General features: G+C 41.8%; 1 protein-coding gene across 5 annotated transcripts in view; it reads left to right on the top strand.

Annotated features, from left to right (window-relative positions):
• The first annotated feature begins 337 nt into the window (after positions 1 to 337).
• UBE2I (ubiquitin conjugating enzyme E2 I) overlaps positions 338 to 21,757 on the top strand; it is a 55,663-nt gene continuing 34,243 nt past the window's right edge. For 2 of the 5 annotated variants that reach the window (XM_033964026.1, XM_033964028.1), the window contains exon 1: positions 617 to 766. In XM_033964026.1, coding sequence (XP_033819917.1) covers positions 655 to 766 — 112 coding nt within the window. In that variant the 5' untranslated portion in view covers positions 617 to 654. Of the gene's footprint in view, positions 531 to 616; positions 780 to 914; positions 1,069 to 21,757 lie in introns of those variants that run through there. The other 3 variants (XM_033964029.1, XM_033964030.1, XM_033964027.1) reach the window with 3 other exon arrangements.

The raw sequence follows: 21,757 nt of genomic DNA on the forward strand, positions 1-21,757 counted from the left end.
TAAAAATTTCTGTACATAATTTCATGAAAGATGACTTATTATCCAGAGGTTATTGTTTGCTATGTTGTTACAAGTCCCACAATATAGCACATGCAAAGTATTTCTTATTTAAAATAGGTTTTAATCCAAGTGTTACAGCTATTTTGAAAGATAGGCTTTGATTAAGGGATCATCTACAATGTTCTGTTATTTTGGTTGCCAAACAACTGTGCCTTTTTGTAAAAGGCAACGTGATTGGCTGTTTTCGTTTGCTCTTCCCGCCCAGCGTTCAATCTTGGCCAATGAACAGAAGCTTTAGAAACACTCCTGCTGGGGAGCCTCGCAGGTGCTAAGACGGTGGGCCAGTTTTTCTGGGCCTCAGCCCGTTCTTCATCAGCATGCCTTGCTCAATGGACATATTGGAAAGCAGCAGCTGGTGCCCGAGGCTGCAGACTCGCCATATGCGGAGAGCTCGAGGCTTGCCCTATGCCTAACGTTTATTTTTTTCCTCGGTTTCCTCTTTTCCCGAGGCCCAGTGGATGGGCTCGCCGGTGAGTTTGGAGACGGTGCCTAAGCATATGGGACGCGGCTCCTTTAAATCCATAGTCGGCTACGTCTCTGCCTGCTGCGCTTCTTTTATTGTCCGAACGCTTATAAACGGGGGGGCTTCGCCTCATGCTCCTCTCTCTGCCCCCCTCCCCCCAGGTGGCTGAGGGGAATCGGGCCTTTCCGGCTGGCGCGTTGGAATTTGGTACCGGGCCCAACGTTTCTGCCGCTGCCTATTCTAGTAGGTCTCAGAGGTTCGGGACATATTCCCCCCCCCAAACTCTCCGGGGCAGGGTCTGAAGGGGAGGGGGCTGCTTCGGCGGGAGCGCGCCGCCCGGGCTTTCTCTTTGAATGCCTGCTCCGTGGTGTCGGCGACGGGAGGGGTCCTTCGGGGGACGAGGTCCTACTTAGCCTGGGCCAGGTTCAGCGCTGTTTTTTCGGGAGGGAAACTTCAGGGGGGCTTTGTCCCGAGACAAAGAGACGCCGCGGCGCTGCAGGAGCCCCTCGTTTTGCGCTTTTCGGGGCGGTGAAGGGTCGCAGCAGGTAAGGGCTGCGCGGGAGGGGGGGCCCTGCGCCTCCCGTGCGCGTTATTTGCGCTCTTCCCTCCCCTCCCCCCCCTCGCTGAGCCTCGGCGGGGGTGGGGAAGGGGGAGGAGGGCGGCGGGCGAGCTGCTTTTGCAGCGCCTGAGGAAGGCGAGAGCGGCGGCTTCTCCTCCGCCGCCCGTTTTCCTCAGTTCCTTCAGCTTTTTCCTCCCATCCCCCCTCTCCTAAGTGGGAATCCCCTTCCTCCAGTTGGATGGGGGCGGACTCTCCCGACCCGTCCGGCAGCGGAGGGACTGTGAGCTTCCCCGTGAGACGCGACTTGCCCCTCTTCCACCCCCCCCCCCCCAGAGCCAAAGGATGGATTAGCGCTTTTCTCTCTCCCCGCGCGCGTTAATATTTGCGCGCACTTCCCCTGCTCGGGCTTCCTCCTCTGGTGGTTCCCGGCACATCTCCCCTTTTCTCTAGTGTAACCAAGCCGACTTTGAGGAACTTGAGCGGAAAATGTTTAATCCGCCGCTTCTTTCTTTGGTTATTCGCCCTCCCCTCTTGAACGTTTCTGTATTCAGAGACGTTCCTTAACTCGCTGTACCTTTGTACATCCGCTCGTTAGAGGCATGCCGCTTTTGTTGTGGTCCAGCGGGGCGGGCTGCCTGTTTGTGTTTGAGATGTCATGCTGCAGAAAGCATGCAGCCGTTCGAAAAAGTGAACTACAGTACAGGATTGCCTTAGCCCTCTAACTTTACCCCCCCCCCCCCACCTCCTGTGCGCTGATGAGTTTTGAGATTCTTCATCACTTGGCTAACTCCTAAGCTCTTTCAGATTTTCTCAGTGCCTTTAAGTTGCTGCATAAACCCTGCTTTGATATCTTAAGGGGGCGTTCAAATTTTTTTTGTATGAATATTGAGCAACTTAGTTCCAAGTACTGCCCCCCCCCATTGCATTTTTATTTAGATTGTTCAGCAGTCTTATCAACCCACAGATGCTTTTTCAAAGTTCAATTCACTAGTCTATTCTTGTTATAAAGGTGAAACATTTTTAAGATAGATTTTTAAAAAATCTTTTCTAAATAGCTTTTTGAAAGTGGTTGATGTTTCTCAGGAAGGGTGTGGGATTTAGACTTTTGAATGCTATTTCTACTTTTCATTTAATTGGAATACTTGACACATTTACCATAATTGCTAGCTGTCTTAAAAGTTGCCACCCTTAGTTGGATAAATTAAAAATACTCGTATATCTTAGCTCTAGTCATACTCTTTCTATACATATTCAAGTAAAACATTTTCTTAAAGCAATTGAGAAGTTATCATGCAGTGGCATAGGTAAATTAAAAATACTTCAGCTGATTTTAAAAGAAGGGTCCTTAAAATGTCAATATTTTCTATGATTTTGGAGGAACTTGTACACTAGTGGCCAAAATTGTGGAAACCCCTAGCATGTTAATAATAATAATTTATTTCTTATATACCGCCAAAGCCATAGTAGTTTGAGGCGGTTTACAACAAAGAAGGGCTGGACAATCAGCGAATATAGGTACAGTCAGCGACTATAGGTACAACAAGGAAGGGCTGGACAATCAACGAATATAAGTACAATCGGCAAATGAAGATACAAATTTATATGGGTAAGCAGGATACAGGTACAATATAAGGGGGCCATAAGTCGGGCATAGAGGTCTTAGGTTATAAATCAGTTAAATAGGCTAGCTTTTTGTAATTTTAGGCATTACGCTTAAATACAATTATGATGTAATAGCTGCTTTTTATTTAATGCATACATTTTAACTAATCATTTTTATGGTGCTACTAGACAGCACTGTATATCAAAACGTAGAAGAGACTGTCCTTGCTCAAAAGAGTATATACGATTTGGACAATAACAGAAACTCTGTAATCACTTAAGATCAGCATAATAATAATAATAATAATTTATTCTTATATACCGCCAGACTATGAATGGTTCTAGGCGGTTCACAGCAGATAAGGCTGAACATCCAGCGAATATACAGTTAAAGATACATCAATTTCTAGAATGTACACAATACATGCTGTATTTAAAAAGCATTAGGAAGCTTGGGTTACAAATTTGTCAAATAGTCGTGTCTTTAATAGTTCTCTAAAAAAATAATAGGATGAGACTCCTGGCATGATTTTGCCAAGCCACGCATTCATTTTGGCTGCCTGGAAAGAGAGTTCTCTCAAAATCTCTTCAAACGACACGATTTGACAGGATATGTGAATAACTGGACTCTATGTGTGCACTTATTGGAGTGATTTAAAGAGAATTGGGAAACAAGGTAACCTGGGGACATTCCGAAGATTGATTTGAAGCAAATACATGAGAATTTGAATAAAACTCTAGCCTCAATCGGTAGCCAGTGTAATTTTTGGTAATAAGGAGTAACGTGCTCCCATTTTTTCAGACCGAAAATCAGTCGGACAGCAGTGTTTTGAAACACTCTTAGTTTTTTGAAGATTTTCTTATAGGCGCCCAGGTAGATTATATTACAATAATCAAGGCCATTCAGTATCGATGACTGAACTAACAAACGAAAGGAAGCTGTATCAAAATATTTCTTAATGGTTCGGAGTTTCCAAAGAACTGAGAAACATTTCCTGAGTAGCAAATCTGTGTGTTGTTCTTAGGTAAGGTGTCGATATAAAGTCAATCCCATTAATGGTGTTTATAAGCTACCCAAGCTAATAATAGTCCAATAATTTCATCACTCGCTAGTAGCGTGTTTGATATCCCTTAGCCTTGATTTCTGCCTAACATCTTCTTGGCATGCTGTCCACGAGATAATAGGTGCTATGTGGAACTAGCTCATATTTGTTGGGTGGTCGCTTTTTCGCTACTGCTCTTTTTAATCTGGCCCAGAGGTTCTCAATGGGGTTGAGATTTGGGCTGTTTTCTAGCCAGTGCAGCAACTCTACATTTTTCTCTTTGAACCAGGCGAGGCATTTTTTGGCTGTGTCTGGAGCGCCATCCTGTTGAAAAATGAATGGTTGTCTGGCACCAAAGATGTCTCTGGCTGAGGGCAGGACCTTGGACTGAAGGACCTCCTTTATGTATTTGTCAGCATCAGGCACCTGCAATTGACCCACAACATCTCTGGATACGCAGCCCCACACATCTCACTCGGAGGATGCTTTATGATGGCAGTAGTATACTTACAAGCTGTCCTCTTCTATTTGCCGGCAAACACTGCGACTGCCAAATTTCAAGTTGATTAAAATTTGATATACCGCTTACGTATTATCTAAGCAGTGTACATAATTAAAAAGGCTAAAATATAAAATAGATTGCGGTGACACAAAAGCAGGACATACAGGAGCTGACTTTGAAAACGACTGTAGTACTCAGATTTTGATATTGCTGTTCTTTTGAGTAGTACCTCACTGGGTTTTCTCAAATTGGCTGGAGGGGAAGTATAAAACTTTTAGCAATTTGAGTGATATTCTTCAAATAGTTCCCCTCTTCAACAACTATCAACTGAGAGCTGATGGATTATACCTCCCATAGAGTGTAGTATGGTGCCGGGGTGTTGGACATTTTGAAAGGTAAGGGGGAGAAAAGGTTGACAAAAGGAGAATGGATATGTATAGTTCAAGGGAATGCATGGGTGGGTGTGGGTGTTTTTAATAGACCTTTTTAAGTGAATGGTTATTTAAGAGGTTTCAAGTTTTATTAAAATTTGTTATACCATCAAATTACAAGGCGGTGTACATCCAAAGGTTAAAAAGTACATATATTTATGAATACTGAACACTGAGTTTTGGGTTGTCATACAAAAACTTGAAGGACGAACATACAATCTGGAACAAGAGGAAGTTAGAACTACATGAAAAAAACCACAAATGGGGAGTATACCATGAAAGGGATCAGATGACGGGTAGTTCAATAAAATTCAGAAAAGTCACATCCTAAACAGGACGGTTATACGTTAAAAGCACCCTTAAACAGGTAGGTTTTTATTTGGGACTTGAAGTCAGTTAAAGATAATAGCTTTATTTATTTCCCATGATACCTTTCAGTTCAAGATGGTTTACAACAAGAGAGGCAGCAAAGTTACATCATGAGCATGAAGTAGGAGTAAACAAATGGGCGTGCAACGTAATTATATATAACAGGAGGTAGGAGCATGCAAGTAGACATAGAGGAAATCATTTGAGGAGGTTTAAACAAATTTGTCAAATAAATGGGTTTTCAGTGATCTTCTGAATGATTGGTATAACGATGAGTTAAGGAGTAAGTCACTTAGGGTATTCCAGATTCCTGCTTGGAAGGAGAGTGACTTGTCGATGAATCTTTTGAATTGGCATCCTTTGGGAGTTGGAAAGGCAAATAATGATCTGCGTGAAAAGATATGTGTCTTCTCTTAAGTAGTTTGGCGTAGTGTTCCAGAGGATAGGAGCTGTAAGCGTGAAAATGTTTGAGCGCATCGTATTGACGTTTCTCAAGATGGAATAGCAAGTAAGTTTTGAGATGTGGAGCGGAGGGATCTTTGGGAGGTGTATAGCATGAGCAATCTGTTCATGAAATCTGGAGAATTGGTAGAACGGATTTTGAATGTTAGCAAAAGGATTTTATATGCTATTCTAGGAAGCCAGTGGGCCTTAATGAGTAGTGGTCATATTTCTTAGCGTTGAATATTACGTTGTGGTATTTTGCACAATCTGTAAGCATTTTTTTCCCCTTTTGAGTTATGCCTTTATAGAGAGAATTAACAGTAATCCCAACATGAAATTAATCAATCAATGAATGAAGGTATTGATGGATGCTGGCTCAAGTAATTTGGAGAGAGCGTATCGTACGTAGTCTTTGGAAGCAGCTTCAAACTACTGTGCTAATTTGACTGTGGTAAGTTAGTTTTTGGGTCAAACGTGACACCTAGAAGTTTGTGTTGGGATTGTTTGTAGGTACTTTTTAATGTGGAAGGTTTAAATAACCCTAACAAAGCAGAGATTATTGCACAAAGAAATTAAAACAGTTGTCTTTAGCTATGGTATTTCTCCAGGAGACTCGCCTGTAAAAAGAAATGCTGAAGAGCTTTCTTAGTTTTAAAGCCTTCTTTAATATGTACTTTAGTTCTAGTAATAACATAAGAATAGCCTTACTGTTAGACTAATTGTCCATCAAGCTCAGCCCGTTCTCACGGTGGCCAAACCAGGTCACTAGTACCTTGCCAAAACCCAACGAGTAGCAACATTCCATGCTATCGGAACTCATTCTCCATCGCCAAGTCTGGTCCTTAGAAAGGCGTTAGAGACATCATTGATCCCCATCATCTTTGATTCATTATAAAGATAAAGCACAGTCCTATAAAATAGTGCTTCAGGAAGGGAAAAAAATCTTACTATAGCAAGAAGATCACAGCAGCCAATAATTCTAAAAGATTGTGAAATCTCTCAGTAATCCAATAGTACACTGTTGAATGCCTCAGTTCCCCCAGCCCAGGACTTGGTTGATCATTTTATCAGTAAAATAATCTCTGTGCTTAACTCGATATGTACTCAGGCTACCTGCCCCAACACCTCTCCTGAAAAGATCAAACGTATTCCCTTCAGCAGTTTTTCTAACTTTAGTCAGCCCCCTCTTGTGGAGATTCAACAAACCCTAAATATGATGAGAAACCCATCGGACAGGTTACCACTACCATCGTTAAAGCGATTTTTTTTCTCCATCCTAGGACCTTTGGTCCATAGCATGATATCCAGCAGCCTTGTTACTGGCATTATGCCAAAACTCTGGAAATCAGCTACTATTGGACTGATTCTTAAACAGTCAAATGTGTGTGCAAAAGACTGTTCTAATTATCGACCTATTGCAAACATCCCATTTCTTGCTAAACTAACAGAGAAGATGGTGTTTAACCAACTGACTACTTTCATTGAGAAGACAAACGCCTTAATCCTAAACAAACTGGCTTTAGACTGCACCATTCCACTGAGCTCTCACTCCTATGACTCCTAACTTCCATTAGATATTTTCTATACCACAGAAAATCTGTTCTGCTTGTATCTCTGGACTTAACAGCTGCCTTTGATCCAGCTGATCATTCGCTTCTTTTGCTCAGACTTTGTTCACTGGGAATTTCTGGAACCGCTCTAGGATGGTTTAAGTCTTATTTCTCTGATAGGACTTATCAGGTTAATACTACAAATTCTGCTTCATACCTATAATCAACAATGATAATCCTCATGATTTCTTGCTGCTCCAAATTAATAAACTCACTGATGGAGCTTTAAAATCTGGTCTTCTATTGAAAAATGATTTTTTTTTTTTTAACTATCGAGAAGCCAAAACCCCAATTTTCTATACACTACCTAAAATTCATAAGAATCCTACATCTCCTGGTCGTCCTATTGTCTTTGCCAGAGACTCCCTCCTAGAACAGGTTTATAAATATGTTGATACATTTATTCTTCTGTTGACCAGCTCTATTCCATCGTTGATTAAAGATAACTCACTTTCTGAAGCTGTTGAAAACACATCAATTAATCTCAGAGCAAATAATTCTAGCTACTCTGTACGTCCATTCTTTTTATACATCTATTCCTCAAGATGAAGCCGTCAATGTAGTTAAAGAAGCCCTAGAGAGTCACCCAAGACCTTGGCAAGTCCCTTCTGAGTTTTTGATAGCCTTAACTGAACTGGCTTTAAGAAATAACCATTTTATTTTTCAATATCAAATATATGCTCAGATCTCAGGAGTGGCTATGGCGGCTTCATTTGCCCCCTCGATTGCCAACCTCTTTATGGCCGATTTAGAACAGAGGTGGATGTATTCCCCTAATTGGTATCAACATGTAAAATGTTCGTACCGCTACATCGACGATATCTTCTTAATGTGGACGGGAATGATGGAGGAGTTGGACTACTTTGTGGCAGATTTAAACACCTACCACATTAATATCTAATCTAATCTAAACCTTAGGTTTGTATACCGCATCATCTCTACATTCGTAAAGCTCGACACGGTTAACAAGAGTTAGGGTAGAAAGGAACTCCAGTGGAGGGAAGAGGCAAAATGAAGAGAAAATGTAGAGGACTAGAATAACCAGAGAGGGAGGAGGAGTTACATTTTTGAGAATAACCAGGTTTTCAAATGTTTACGGAAGAGTTGGAGGGAGCTCAGATTCCTAAGAGGAGAGGTAAGGTTGTTCCAGAGCTGAGTGATTCTGAAAGGGAGGGAATAACCTAGTTTTCCTACAAGTGAAACACCTTTTAGAGAGGGAAATGAAAGTTTCAGTTTTTGGGTGGATAAGGCAGAATTGGGGTTAGAGGAGTTCCAAGAAGAGGAATGAAGGGAGGGAGAATACCGTGTAGGATCTTTAAAGTGAGGCAGGCACATTTGAAGTGGACTCTGGAAATAATCGGAAGCCAGTGGAGCTTGGATAAAAGCGGTGAGACGTGGTTGAATTTGCTTTTTGCGGAGATAAGCTTAGCAGCGGTATTCTGAACCCGCTGGAGTCTTTGAAGGTTTTTTTTTGTTAGGCCAAGGTAGATAGAGTTGCAGTAGTCCAGTCTGAAAAGAATGGTGGATTGGACAAGGACGGCAAAGTGTTTTTGATGGAAACAGGATCTCACTTTTCTCAGCATGTGAAGGCTGAAGAAGCATTTTTTTACTAGGGAGTTGAGGTGGTCGTTGAAGGAAAGTGTAGTCAATGGTGACTCTCAGAACTTTACTAGAATATTCAAGATGCAGAGTGGAGCCAGAGGACAGTGGGATGGAGGTGGGCAGTTGGTCCAATTTTGGGCCGAGCCAGAGAAGTTTTGTTTTAGATTCATTCAGTTTCATCTGCACAGTGTGGGCCCAGGATTGAAGGTTCAATATACATGAGGATATGTTCACCGAGAGGTTGGTGAGGTTCCGGTCAGTCTCGAGGAGGACAAAGATGTCGTCTGCGTAAGTGTAGAGTGTTTCAAGGGGGGAGAGATGGAGGAGTTTAAGGGAGGACATATAAATGTTGAAGAGGATAGGAGAGAGAGGTGAGCCTTGCGGGACTCCACAGATCGGGTTCCAGGGGGAGGAAGAAGTGCCCTTCATGTTGACTATGTAGGAGCGGGAGCGTAAGAATTTCGAGAACCAGTCAAGGACTGTGGAGTTTATGCCTATCTCGGTGAGTTGGTAAATTAGAATATCATGATGGACGACATCAAAAGCTGCAGAGAGGTCAAATTGAAGAAGGTCGGTGAACTTGTTGCGAGAATGGAGATATTGAACTTTTGAGATTAAGGAGGTCAGAAGGGATTCGGTGCTGAAATTGGGACGGAAGCCGTATTGGTAGGGTTGAAGAATAGTGAATTTCTCAAGGTAGGAAGATAGTTGAGTGGATATGATGGACTCTAGCATCTTGGTAAGAAGGGGAATGTTAGCTATTGGACGGTAGCTGGATGGTGTAGAGGGGTCAAGCTCAGGTTTTTTCAGTAGTGGGGTTAAGGAAATATGGCCCATTTCTGGGGAGAAGAGACCCGAATGGAGGGCGGAGTTTATGAGAATGGTAAGAGATGAGATGGCCTGAGGGGGAGTGTTCTCGTAGAGGTAGGAGGGGAAAGGATCCAAGGTACAGTTGCAGGATTTCAATTTGAGGCAGAGATTATAGACCAGGGATTTGGAAACAAGTTCGAAGGAAGACCAGGATCTGTCTGCTGGGATAGGGTAGGAGTCTGTTGGGATAGGTTGGGGGTCAATTGGAATCAGAGATTTGTAGGAGATTGCAGGTGGGAAGGAGCGCCTCAAGGTGGAGACCTTATCGTTGAAGAACTTTGCTAGAGAATCGGCTGAGGTCGGACATATTTTTTATATGTATGCTGCCTCACACAATGAACTTAATTGGTTCCAGGAGCAAGTTTGTTATGCGAAAAGTTCGTTATGTGAAACGCGTTTTCCCATAACAATACATGTAAAAAAAAATAATTCGTTCTCCCTCCCTCCCGCTGTCTGTCTGTCATTTTTCCCCATTTCCCTTTGCAGCAGCATAAGGGGTTAGGGAGTTTCTCAGGCTGGCAAACTGTCTTCTCCTCTCCCTCTCTAATGCTCCTCCTATGCTTTCCTTTTCTGTTCTCTTCCTCCTTCACCATCCCCTCCTCTTTGTCCAATCTCTCTCTCTCTGCTTCTCTCCTCCTCTCTGATTTTCTTCTTCTACCTTGCCTCTCCTCCACCCTCTGATGCTCGTCTCTCCTGATTCCCCCCTCTGGTGCTGGCCGACTCGTGGCTGGCACCCATTGGCTGTTGCGCGCGAGACCTGCCAGCGGCCGGATGCAATGGGAAGCAGTCATCTGTTGGAGGCTGTAGTCGGGAGTCAGCGCCGTTAAAGCTGGTGGTTCTGCTTAGAAAGAACCACGCGCCTGTTTGAAAACTGTCACGCCGCTGGAGCCGGGAGGCGACAGAGAGCAACCGTTGCCAATCCAGCGCGTCTCTCCCCGTCTCCTCCCTGTGCGCGCATGCTCGCTCTCAGGCCTCCCCTCCCCACCCACCATCCTAACTCATACCTGAGGCCGTCCACCACCAACACCACTTCCGCAGCTCGCTCGCGCTTCGATACCCCGTCCCCTCTGACGCTGGAAACAGGAAGTGTTTGGGGGGGAGGGCTAGATGCTGGATAATCGGGGGAAACAAGTGAGAGAGGGCAGTTAAGCGCAGTGCCTGCGTGGAAGGATGCAGCTCGGGCGACTTCGTTGTGTGAAACGAAGTCCGTTGTACGAATCAAGACAAGAAGTTCGTTGTGCGCAGCGTTCGCTGTGCGAGGCGTTCGTTAGGCGAGGCACCACTGTATATCAAATTTGACAGTGTCATTTTGAAGAAATTTCTTTTTTGGATGTCAGAATATTCAAGCAAGGGAATCTGTTGTGCACCACTGTCTTTGTTAAACCTATGGACAGGAATACTTTCCTAAGCTACTCCAGTATGCACCCTTAAGAGCCTTAAAGACAGCCTTCCAGTATCCAAATTTTTTTAGATACCGGAGAATCTGTAAAACAAAAACTCTATGTAGATAAATCTGAATCTTTGAAACAAAAATTTTTTCAGCATGGATACCCTAAGAAAGTAGTCGCTCAGGCTTATAAATGAGCTCTGAATAACCAACGAGATTTACTTTTGATACCTCGGAACAAATCTCAGGATCATCAGAATCTTACATGCAATCTCAAATTTTCCTCATCTTCTTACAAAATTGCGTCTTATCCATAAACATTGGAAGATGTTTGAAAGTCACCCACGCCTAGCTCAACATCATTGTATGATCACCTACTCTAGGAATGGGAATTTAACTGATTGTCTGTGCAAGCCAGATGTCTGGTCTGGAACCATCTTGGCTTTCATAATTGTGGCCATTGTTCAATTTGTGAGGTAACCATAGAAGATACTAACTAAACTAAACCTTGGGTTTATATACCGCACCATCTCCACGAATGCGGAGCTCGGCACGGTTTACAGGAAGAAGGATGAGAGAGGAACTACAGTGGAGAGATTAAAGGGGGAAGGTGAGAGGCCTAAGAGGGGGGAAGTGTTACAGTTTTGAGAATAGCCAGGTTTTTAGGTGTTTGTGGAAGAGTTGGAGGGAGCTTGAGGTTCGGAGAGGGGAGGTGAGGTTATTCCAGATCTCAGTGATTCTAAAGGGGAGGGATGACCCAAGTTTGCCTACATGGGAAATACCTTTTATGGAAGGGAAGGATAGTTTAAAAATTTGGGAGGATCTGGAGGAAGTAGGGGTTGGGGAGTTCCAGGATAGAGGGATAAGGGCAGGAAGGATGCCATGTAGGATCTTGTAGGCTAGACACGCACATTTGAAGTGGATCCTGGGGATTACTGGGAGCCAATGGAGCTTAGACAGGAGTGGTGAGACGTGATCAAATTTGCTTTTCGCGAAAACAAGCTTAGCTGCGGCGTTCTGAATCCGCTGAAGTCTGTGGAGGCTTTTCTTGGTTAGGCTCAGGGTAAAAAATGGAGCCAAATACAAGGATCTTTCACATATAGTTCAAAAAATGTTATTTAATCACATGTCCTTGTGATAAGATCTATATTGGCCAGCCTTCCCGTTTCTTCATCACTAGAATGATCGAGCAACGTTCATGTATAAGTCCAGAAATGAGAAATAAATGGACAAGTCCAAAACATATGGCCAAGATTGGCCTGCGGATGGACGCAATCTCCTGCACAAATACGTATCTTGTATGCTCTTTTTGGTGCACAAAAAACTCTCAACAAAAATTTGTATTTCCTCTCTTTCTCTATGGCTTGAGGGATATGTTTATTGCCTAGGCGAACACCTTTCTTGATCATATCTGCTGTAATAGTAACATTCAAATCCAGAGTCCATTTCTGGGCTAAGTCCTCGTAATCCAATTTGCCTGATACTTCCTGTAGAAACTTGTGATGAAATTTCAATGATATAGGGACTTCTGCTGTGAGACAAACGTCCTCTGTCAATTTTTCTTGAACGTCCTCTTGTAGCACAGTCGGGGATCAACTCAGTCAATGATGCAACTGCCTATAGGCATACCAGTTCGTGACTGGCAAACGATAAGTCTCTTGAAGTTCCTCAAATTTAATTGGTAATCCATCCGGTGTAACCACTTGAGACACATAATGGAGTCCACACCATGACCAATTCGTAAAGGAGGAGGGAACCATACTGGGCTGAAAATCCCCATTGCCCACTATAAGGAGACAGGGGGTATGCTGCAGTGAAATCTTTAGAAGCTTGCGTACTGTCCTTCAGGTTTTACGCAGAGCAGGCAGTAATGGATCCATCTGCAACTGAGGTAACTAACATGAAGTAGATAGCTAAAATGATATGGACTATAAAGGGAACACTCCACCTCAGGCAATGAAAAGTGTGTAGTATTATAAAATCAGTCATGTATATGTCGTAATTGACTAGCGAGGTTAAACCTAAAGATATTAGCAATCCAAACCCTCCCTGATCTTTGGGCAGCATCAATATGTATAACGAAATCCGAGCCCGTTTACCCTGCCACAAAAAAAAACAGACAATTGGGTTGAATGTTGTGCAATATGGCGTTGAGTTATCATTAAAGGGAGCATTTGTAGTAAATAAAGCCATTGTGGTACCACTATCATCATATTATATAAAGCTATTCGACCTGAGAGGGAAAGTGGGAAAGCTCACCAATTTCGTAAAGTTGCCTCTGTTTGCTGAAACAAGGGCAATATACATTTAATCTATACAATTTGGTTAAGTCTTGTGGAATTTTGACCCCCTAAGTACACCAAATGTTGAGTAGCCCACTGCAAAGGGAAGTCGCCCCTCCACTGCGCACTCACTTCAGGAGCCATAGGAAGTGCCAAAGATTTTTGCTTATTCAGGGTCAATCCAGAATAGATGTAAAATTCATCTAATTCCAACGCTTGAGGTAGCGAGTGCTGAGGATTACCCAGAGTAAAAGATCATCTGCAAAGGCTACCACTCATAGCTGGAAATTTCCCTCTGGCAGTCCTTCAATCTCATCATCCGGCAGTATCGTACGAAGGAGTGGATCCAAGTATAGGAGAAATAGTAATGGGGACAATGGGCATCCCTGTCTCGTACCCCTTCCAATAGGGAATGAGGTGGTTTGCACCCCAGTAACTAATACCGAAGCTGAAGGCATCGTGTAAAGAGCCAGCAAAGAATCAAAATACCATCCTTGTATCCCCATATACTGCAGCACCTGAAATAAATAATGCCAGTTTACCTTATCAAAGGCTTTGGCAGCGTCAAGTCCCACAAGGAGACCCGGAAGCTGGTTCTGTTGCGCACGGGAGTAAGCCAGGAGTAATCTCCGAACATTAAGAACAGAGTGGCGTGCCCTCACAAATCCTGTTTGTTCCAGTGTTATGGCAGCAGGGGAGCTAAACGGTCTGCCAAAATGCGTGCAAAAATTTTTATAGCCACATTTATAAGCGATATCGGTCTATACGACTCTAATTCTGTATGTGGTTTAGAGGGCTTAGGGATTAAAGAAATCGGGGCTTCATTGGCAAAACGCAGGAGAGTCTGTTGCATCTGTATGGTCTTATAATACTCCAAAAGTGGACCCCCAATAGAAAGAGACAAGATTTTGTAGAACTCAGGTGAGTAACCATCAGGCCCGGGTGCAGTGGAAGACCACTGCACCTTTATAGCCTGTAATACTTCCCGTAAACGCAATGGCCTATTCAAAAGAGAAATCTGACCATCGGACAATTTAGGCATACCGGCGTCTTCCAGATAGTCAGCAACATCCGGTCCTGTGTAAGGACCTGGAGCCGCATAGAAAGTTGCAAAGTAACGGTAAAAATTATCTGAAATTTCCATCTGCGTGGTCAGATTTCTACCCTGGCCATCATGTATAGTAGATATGTAACTAGACCCCTTCCAACTCCTGGTAATAGATGCTAGCAACTTCCCCGCTTTATTGCCATACTTATAGTAGTGAAATTTTACGGTAAAACAATATCTTTTTTGTTCTTTTGAAACTATTTTTATAACTATTTTTGAAATAGTTTTCTAAAAATTTTTATTCCTTATTTTCTTCTAATTTTGAGTGGTGGGTCCTTATTTTTTTTTTTTTTAAATAAATTACGGTAACTAAAAAATAAAAATATCAAAATAAGAGAAAAATAAAGTTTGCACTGTTGATATTGCTATACCTCTTCTCGATACACTATGCTGTTTAGGTTTTTTGAAACTTGAATTTTGCTTGCTGGATGACGTCACCTGATCAGCCCTTTACTAGCCTCACTCCTCTCCTTCCAGTTGCAGTTGTTAGCAGAGAGGTCAGTTTGTTCCTGACGCTGCAAAATCTATAGTGAAACAAGTTCTCTTGTTGAAAATGTAAGAACCCGGGTTGTTAGCAGCCTATAGTGTTTTTTTGTTTCCTGCCAAGGATCGTGGCCAGATTTTCACGGCACTGCCCTGGACTGTGGTTGGAGAGCCGCAAACTGAGATACATCAGATAGCAATGCAAAAACTGCAGTTAAGCTAAGTGTTATGCTTTTGCGTTTATCATCTACTTCCCATTTGTATTTGTAAAACGCTGTTGACAAGCTGTTTCCCTGGGTTGTTTTAAGTTTACCTCCTGATACTACTCCCCTTAATGGAAGGAGTTCCTGAGCCTTCTTTTGGTTTAAATTTAGCATGGTGATTAGAAGTCTAGGGAGTTATTGTCCCCCTTTTTAGGTTTTCTCCCTAGCTAATTGTTTCTCTGGTGCAGACCAGTGATAATCTATAAGTATCCCTTTTCTAAGTCTTGCTACTTCAGGGATCAATATCCTGTGGATTTTGAGGTCCATTTAATAAATACTTTGATATCAATCGATATTAAAATTGTTAAAATCTGTATAAATAAAAAAAATAAATAAATAAATACTGATTTAACTTTTTAGGCTCTGGTACTCATGACATTAAGTGTGACACTCAATTCTTTTGCTTGATTATTCCATCCATCTGCCGATCTTCTACAACATGAGCCGTAAAACAATTTTCTCTGATCACCCATATTGTGGAACTTTCTCCCTTCAAATATGAGGCAAGAAACTAACCTGGCTAAAATAAGCAAGCCTAAAAACCTTTCTTTTTAAAGATGCATTTGAGGTATGAATCAGGAAGTTAAACTATTTATTCCCTTTCCAAATTTGTTCCTTCCCTTTCTTATTTTCAGAAACAATGTATCCCAAAAGTGTTTTCCTTTTGTATCAAATATTGTCGTTTGTGTCTTATTTTACCCAATTTTAAACTTTTTTTAAAAAAAGTTTAGGATTGGCGAGTGGTATATAAAATCCTAATAAACTTGAAACTATTTCTCAATAACAGACTATGGCCTTTAACCCCAGGAAATTGTCCAAACCCTTCTTAAAACCAGCTACGCTATCTGCTTATCACAACCTCTGGCAATGCGTTCCAGAGCTTAACTATTTGAGTGAAAAAATATTTCCTCCTATTATAAAACCAATAGATTTCCCTGTAACTTCAAGTGTCCCCTAGTCTTTGTAATTTTTGACGGAGTGAAAAATTGATCCATTTGTACCCGTTCTACAAAATCCTAAGTGGAGTAGATTTCAATCATGTCTTCCCTCAGCCGTCTTTTGCAAGCTGAAGAGCCCTAACCTTTTTAGTCTTTCCTTATATGAGAGGAGTTCATCCCCTTTATCATTTTGGTCACTTTTCTTTGAACCTTTTCAAGTGCCACTATATCTTTCTTGAGCTAAGGAGAACAGAATTGAATGCAGTACTCCAGGTGAGGTCACAACATGGAGCAATACAGAGGCATTATAACATTCTTAGTCTTGTTAGCCATCCCTTTTATAATAATTCCTAGCATCTTGTTTGTGTTTTTTGGCTGCTGCCATATTGGGCAGAAGGTTTTATCATATTGTCCACAATGCCACACAGATCCTTTTATTGGGCGCTAACTCCCAAGGTGGACCCTAGCATCCGGTAACTGTGATTTGGGTTATTCTTCCCAATGTGCATCTCTTTGCATTTGTTTACATTTAGTTTCATCTGCCACTTGGGATGCCCAGTCTTCCAATTTCGTAAGTTCTACCTGCAATTTTTCACAATCTGCATGCGTTTTAACAATTTTGAACAGTTTTATGTCATCTGCAAATTTAATCACCTTGTTCATTGTCCCAATATTCAGATCATTTATAAATAAGTTAAATAGCACCGGTCCCAATACAGATCCCTGTGGCACTTCACTGTTTACTCTTCTCCATTGAGAAAAATGACCATTTAACCGTACCCTTTGTTTTCTATCTGATAATCAATTCCTAATACCCAACTGAACTTTGCCACCTATCCCATGACTCTTAATTTTCTCATGAGGAACTTTGTCAAAAGCTTTCTGAAAATCTAGATACACTACATCAACCAGCTCACCTTTATACACATGTTTATTCACACCTTCAAAGTAGTCAAGCAGTTGGTGAGGCAAGATCTCCATCAGCTGAACCTATGCTGAATCTGTCTTATTAAATCATGTTTGTCTACATGTTCCACTTTATTTTTTATAATTGTTTCCACTATTTTGCCCAGCACTGAAGTCGAGCTTATCGGTCTAATTTCCCGCATCTCCCCTGGAACTGTTTTTTTAAAAAATAGGCGTAACATTGGCTACACTCCAATCTTCAGGGACTACAGACGATTTTAGCGAAGGTTACAGATCACTGACAGCAGGTCAGCAATTTAATGTTTGAATTTTTTTAGTACCCTGGGATGTATACCATCTGGTCTGGGTGATTTATCACTTTTTTAACTTGTCGATTTGGCTTAGTACGTCTTCCAGATTCACCGAGATTTCTTTCAGTTCCTCTGCATCACCCTTGAAAACCATTTCCGCTTCAGGTAGATCTTACATGTTCCGTAAAGACAGAAGCAAAGAATTAATTCAGTCTCTCCTCTATGGCCTTATCCTCCCTGAGCGCTCCTTTTGCTCCTTGATCATCCAACGGTCTCACGGATTCCCTCGCAGGTTTTCTGCTTCTGATGTACCTAAAAAAAATTGAGTTTTTGCCTCTTTTGCAAGATTCTCTTCATATTCTTTCTTGACTTTCTTTATAAATACTTTACATCTAACTTGCCAGTGCTTGTCTCTTTATTTTCTTCATTCAGATCCTTTTTCCATTCTTTAAAGGATATATTTTTGGCTCTAATAGCCTCTTTCACTTCACATTTTAACCATGCCTGCTCTCGTTTTCTCTTCTTTCCACCGTTGCTGATATGTAGAGTACATCTGATCTGGGCTTCCATGATGGTATTTTTAGATAACATCCATGCCTGGTTTACACTTCTCCCTCTGAATCCGCGGTTTCAGTATCTGCGGATTCGGTTATTCGCATTTTTTTTTTTTTTTAATGAAATGCTGCATCTCGGACCTCCCTGGAGCTTATCTGGTGGTTTAGCGGGCTTTCGAGGCAGGAGCAATATTCCTACACTCCTGCCCCATGCAGATCACTCATACAAAATGGCTGCCATGAGTTCCCGTAGTCTATCGAGACTACGATGGGAACTCCCCGCAGCCATTTTGTGTGAGTGATCTGTACGGGGCAGGCGTATAGGATGATCGCTCCTGCCCCAAAAGCCTGCTAGACCACCAGGTAAGCTCTGGGAAAGTCTGGTAAGCAGCATTTCATTAAAAAAAAAAGGGTCCGGGATCCCAGGAGGAAGATGGGGGTGAGTTGGAGCCACCCAAAAGTTATTTGCAAATTTTCAATATTCGCGGGCCGGCTCTGCCCCTAACCCCCACGAATATTGAGGGAGAAGTGTATAGTCCTAACCTTTGCAACTGATCCTTTTAGCTTCTTTTTAACCATTTTCCTCATTTTATCAGTCGCCCTTTTGAAAATTAAATGCCTCTACAGTAGATTTCTTTTGCAATGTCACTCCCAGTATCAGCTCAAATTTGATTGTTATGATCACTGTTTCCCAGCGGACCCAATACATTTAACTCCTGTGCTAGGCCTTGCTTTCCACTAAGGAACAAATCTAAAATAGTTCCCTCTCTTGTCGGTTCCTGAAGCAGTCATTTATGACATTAGGAATTTTACCTCCCTAGAACTTCCTGATATAGCATTTAACCAGTCAATGTTGGGGGTAATTGAATTCACTCATTATTATACCATTTTCCATCTTTCCTAATCTCTGAAAACATTTCCTCATCTGTCTGCTCATTTTGTCCTGGGGGACGGTAGAGGAGTAGCTACCCTATTTCATAGGAATGTATAGCAATAGACATGGTAGATATGTAGTCCTGATAGGCATGTTGTGGGATATATTGGTTATACTAGTCAACATTTATACCCCTAATGGTAGCCAAACACAATTCTGGTGGGGGATACAGGAATTATTAATTAACCACTTGGGGGGGGGTGTGTGCTGCTGATGGCAGGGGATTTTAATGTGTTGAATCCTAAATTGGATAGAGCTTTTGCCTCTAATTATAAAACTTGTGAATGTAGAACCCTTCAGAAGTCAATACAGGAATTCCATTTTACAGATGTTTGGAGGACTTGTAATCCTAGTCTGTAGACAGGTGTTCAAGTAGGAAAGAAAAGAGTTAAAAAAAATGATTTTTCTTATTTTTCAGTATAGTCCCCTGTTAGCCCATACACTTCATCTACTTTTCTGCAGTGACTTTAACCCCTTTGAAAAAAATTCTTCTATTTGATCTTCAAACCGGGACCTTGCAGTTTCCTTGACATCTTCATCACTTGAAAATTGCTGTCCACAGAGAAATTTATTCAAAACTCAGAACAAGAAATAATCTTAGGGAGCCAGGTCAGGACTTTAGGGTGGGTGGTTCAGCTGCTGAAGCACACATTCTTGGATGGCAGCCTGAGATTGTTTTGACATGTGCATTAGTGCATTGTCGTGAAGAAGCAACACATCTGCAGTGAGTTTTTCCTTGTTTTTTTCTCCTTGACTTTTTCCTTGATTGACTCCTGCAAAGTAATCATTGTGTTGGTGTAAAACTCCCCGGTTATGGTTCTTATGTGGCATGAACTCCAGAAGCAAAAGTCCATCATTCCAGAAGACAGTTGCCATGACATTGCCTGCAGACTTGTCTGTCTTGACCTTTTTTGGGGGTGGGGGATGACTTGTGCTTCTACTGCATTGACTCCATTTTGGACTCAGGATCTCTGTGATAGACCCAAGTCATCTCCAGTCACCAAACGATGAAAAAATTCACTTGGTCTTTATGGCGCATCTCCAAGTTCTTCTGACAGCATTGGAGCCTTTTGGCCTTCTGACATGGCATCGACATTCTTGAAACTCATCTTGCACTAACCTTGGACATGCCCAACTTTTCATGAATTATTTTCTAAACTGTGTACCTGCCGAGATGCCTATTTCTTCAGTAATTTGGGAAACCTTAATTCGTCTGCCTAACAAATTTAAATCCTTGACTTTCTTGCATATTTCTGTTGAAGTTGCTTCTATAGGCCATCCAGTGTGAGGCTCATCTTCAATGGACTCTCTTGCTTGCTCTAAAATTTTTACTTTGTAGGATGATGAGGCAGACTCACCATAAACTGCAGTTGTGTTCATGGATTTCCTTTGGCTGCTTCCCATCTTTTGTGAGAAAAAACTGAATGGTGCTCCAAATCTAGCAGTTTCTTACTTGATTTGCACGAGGTCTTCCTGACTGAACCAAGTACAACTATGCATGAGAAACCTTGAGATATGTCACAACATGCACAGACTTCTTTCAACACACTTGCTACTTTTTTTCATACTCGACTAAATTATTTAACATCCTATTCTTTTTATTCAGCTGTACACAACAGTTACTCACGGAGTGATACGATACTTGTGTATGGACTTTGGCTTCCCAAGCTTTATAACACTTGAGATGGGGGCTCCTCATAAAGGTCCAACCTTTTGGAGACTTAATGAATCCTTGCTATAAGGGACCCCATTGTTAAAGACATCCAATATGAAATCATACAATACTTAACAATTTAATGACATCTCTGATTTTGAGGACCCTATTTTATGAGAAGGGCTTAAAGCAGTACTGAGAGAAAAGAGAAATGGCTGAATACTCAGGTAACCTCTCTGGAAGATAATACCAATCCAATAAGATAAAGTCATTAGTAAACAGAACTAGAATCTGAGAAAAGGTTAAACTCCAGTTAGTCGGTGGAGTTTAATTGCGAATGCTATGACAAATATTATGAATGGGGGAATAAAGCGGGGAAATTGTTAGCTAGTAGATTCAGACAAAATTACAAAATAATATCTACAAAATTCGGGGGAGCAAGGGAGAGATTCTACTTAAGTTGGATCAAGTTGATCAAAGGTGTATACAATTTTATAGCCAACTTTATGCCAAAGATACTTTTTTCACTTCAAACATTTCTACAGAATGTTCATCAATTACCTACCATATCCTCTCAGGCAAGGTAAAAAGCAGGATGAACCTATTTTTTTTAACTGAAGTCTCCTCTGTTATAAAGGACTTATTAGCAGGTAAAAGTCCAGGAATAGCTGGCTTCACCAACAGTTTATATAAAACATTTGAGGTATTTGGGGGGGCCTTTTGGTGAGGGTATTCAATTCTCTGAGATCAAGCTATTCCATCAACAATGAATACTGTAGGTATTACTATTCTGTACAAACCAGGGAGGGATATGTCCCTATATCTCTAATCAATGTAGATTGTAAAACTTTTTGCAAATAGACTAGTTCCTTTTCTCCCATCATTAATCTCTCCTGATAAGCAGGTTTCGTACTAGGACACCAAATGTTGGATGATGTTAAAAGGGTCCTTCACTTAATCTGGAGTGCCTAATACAAGCATAATCCTGGCTATCCTACTAGTGGTTGATGCTGAGAAAGTATTTGGCCACGTGCATTGGGATTTTGTTTGCATAGCTGAAGATTGGAGATGGGATATTAACATTATATGCTAATTCCCAAGATCAAATAAAGATAATGGACAATATACGAATGCTTTTGCTTTAGGACAGAGTATTAGACAGAAGTGTCCCTTATCCCCCTTATTCATATTGGTGATGGAGCCCTTTGCTCACAAGATTCAGGAGAACCCTGATATAACAAGGGATTCCAGTGGAGGCAGGTCAATAAAAAATCTTTATTTGCAGATGTCATACTAATGGTTGTCCAACCCCTGACATCCTTGCCGATGATCTTAAGGGAAATGAAACAGTTTGGGGAAGTCTCAGGTTTTTAGGCCAATCT

This window comes from Geotrypetes seraphini, chromosome 11 (assembly GCF_902459505.1).
Source record: "Geotrypetes seraphini chromosome 11, aGeoSer1.1, whole genome shotgun sequence".
NCBI classification, from domain to species: Eukaryota; Metazoa; Chordata; class Amphibia; order Gymnophiona; family Dermophiidae; genus Geotrypetes; species Geotrypetes seraphini.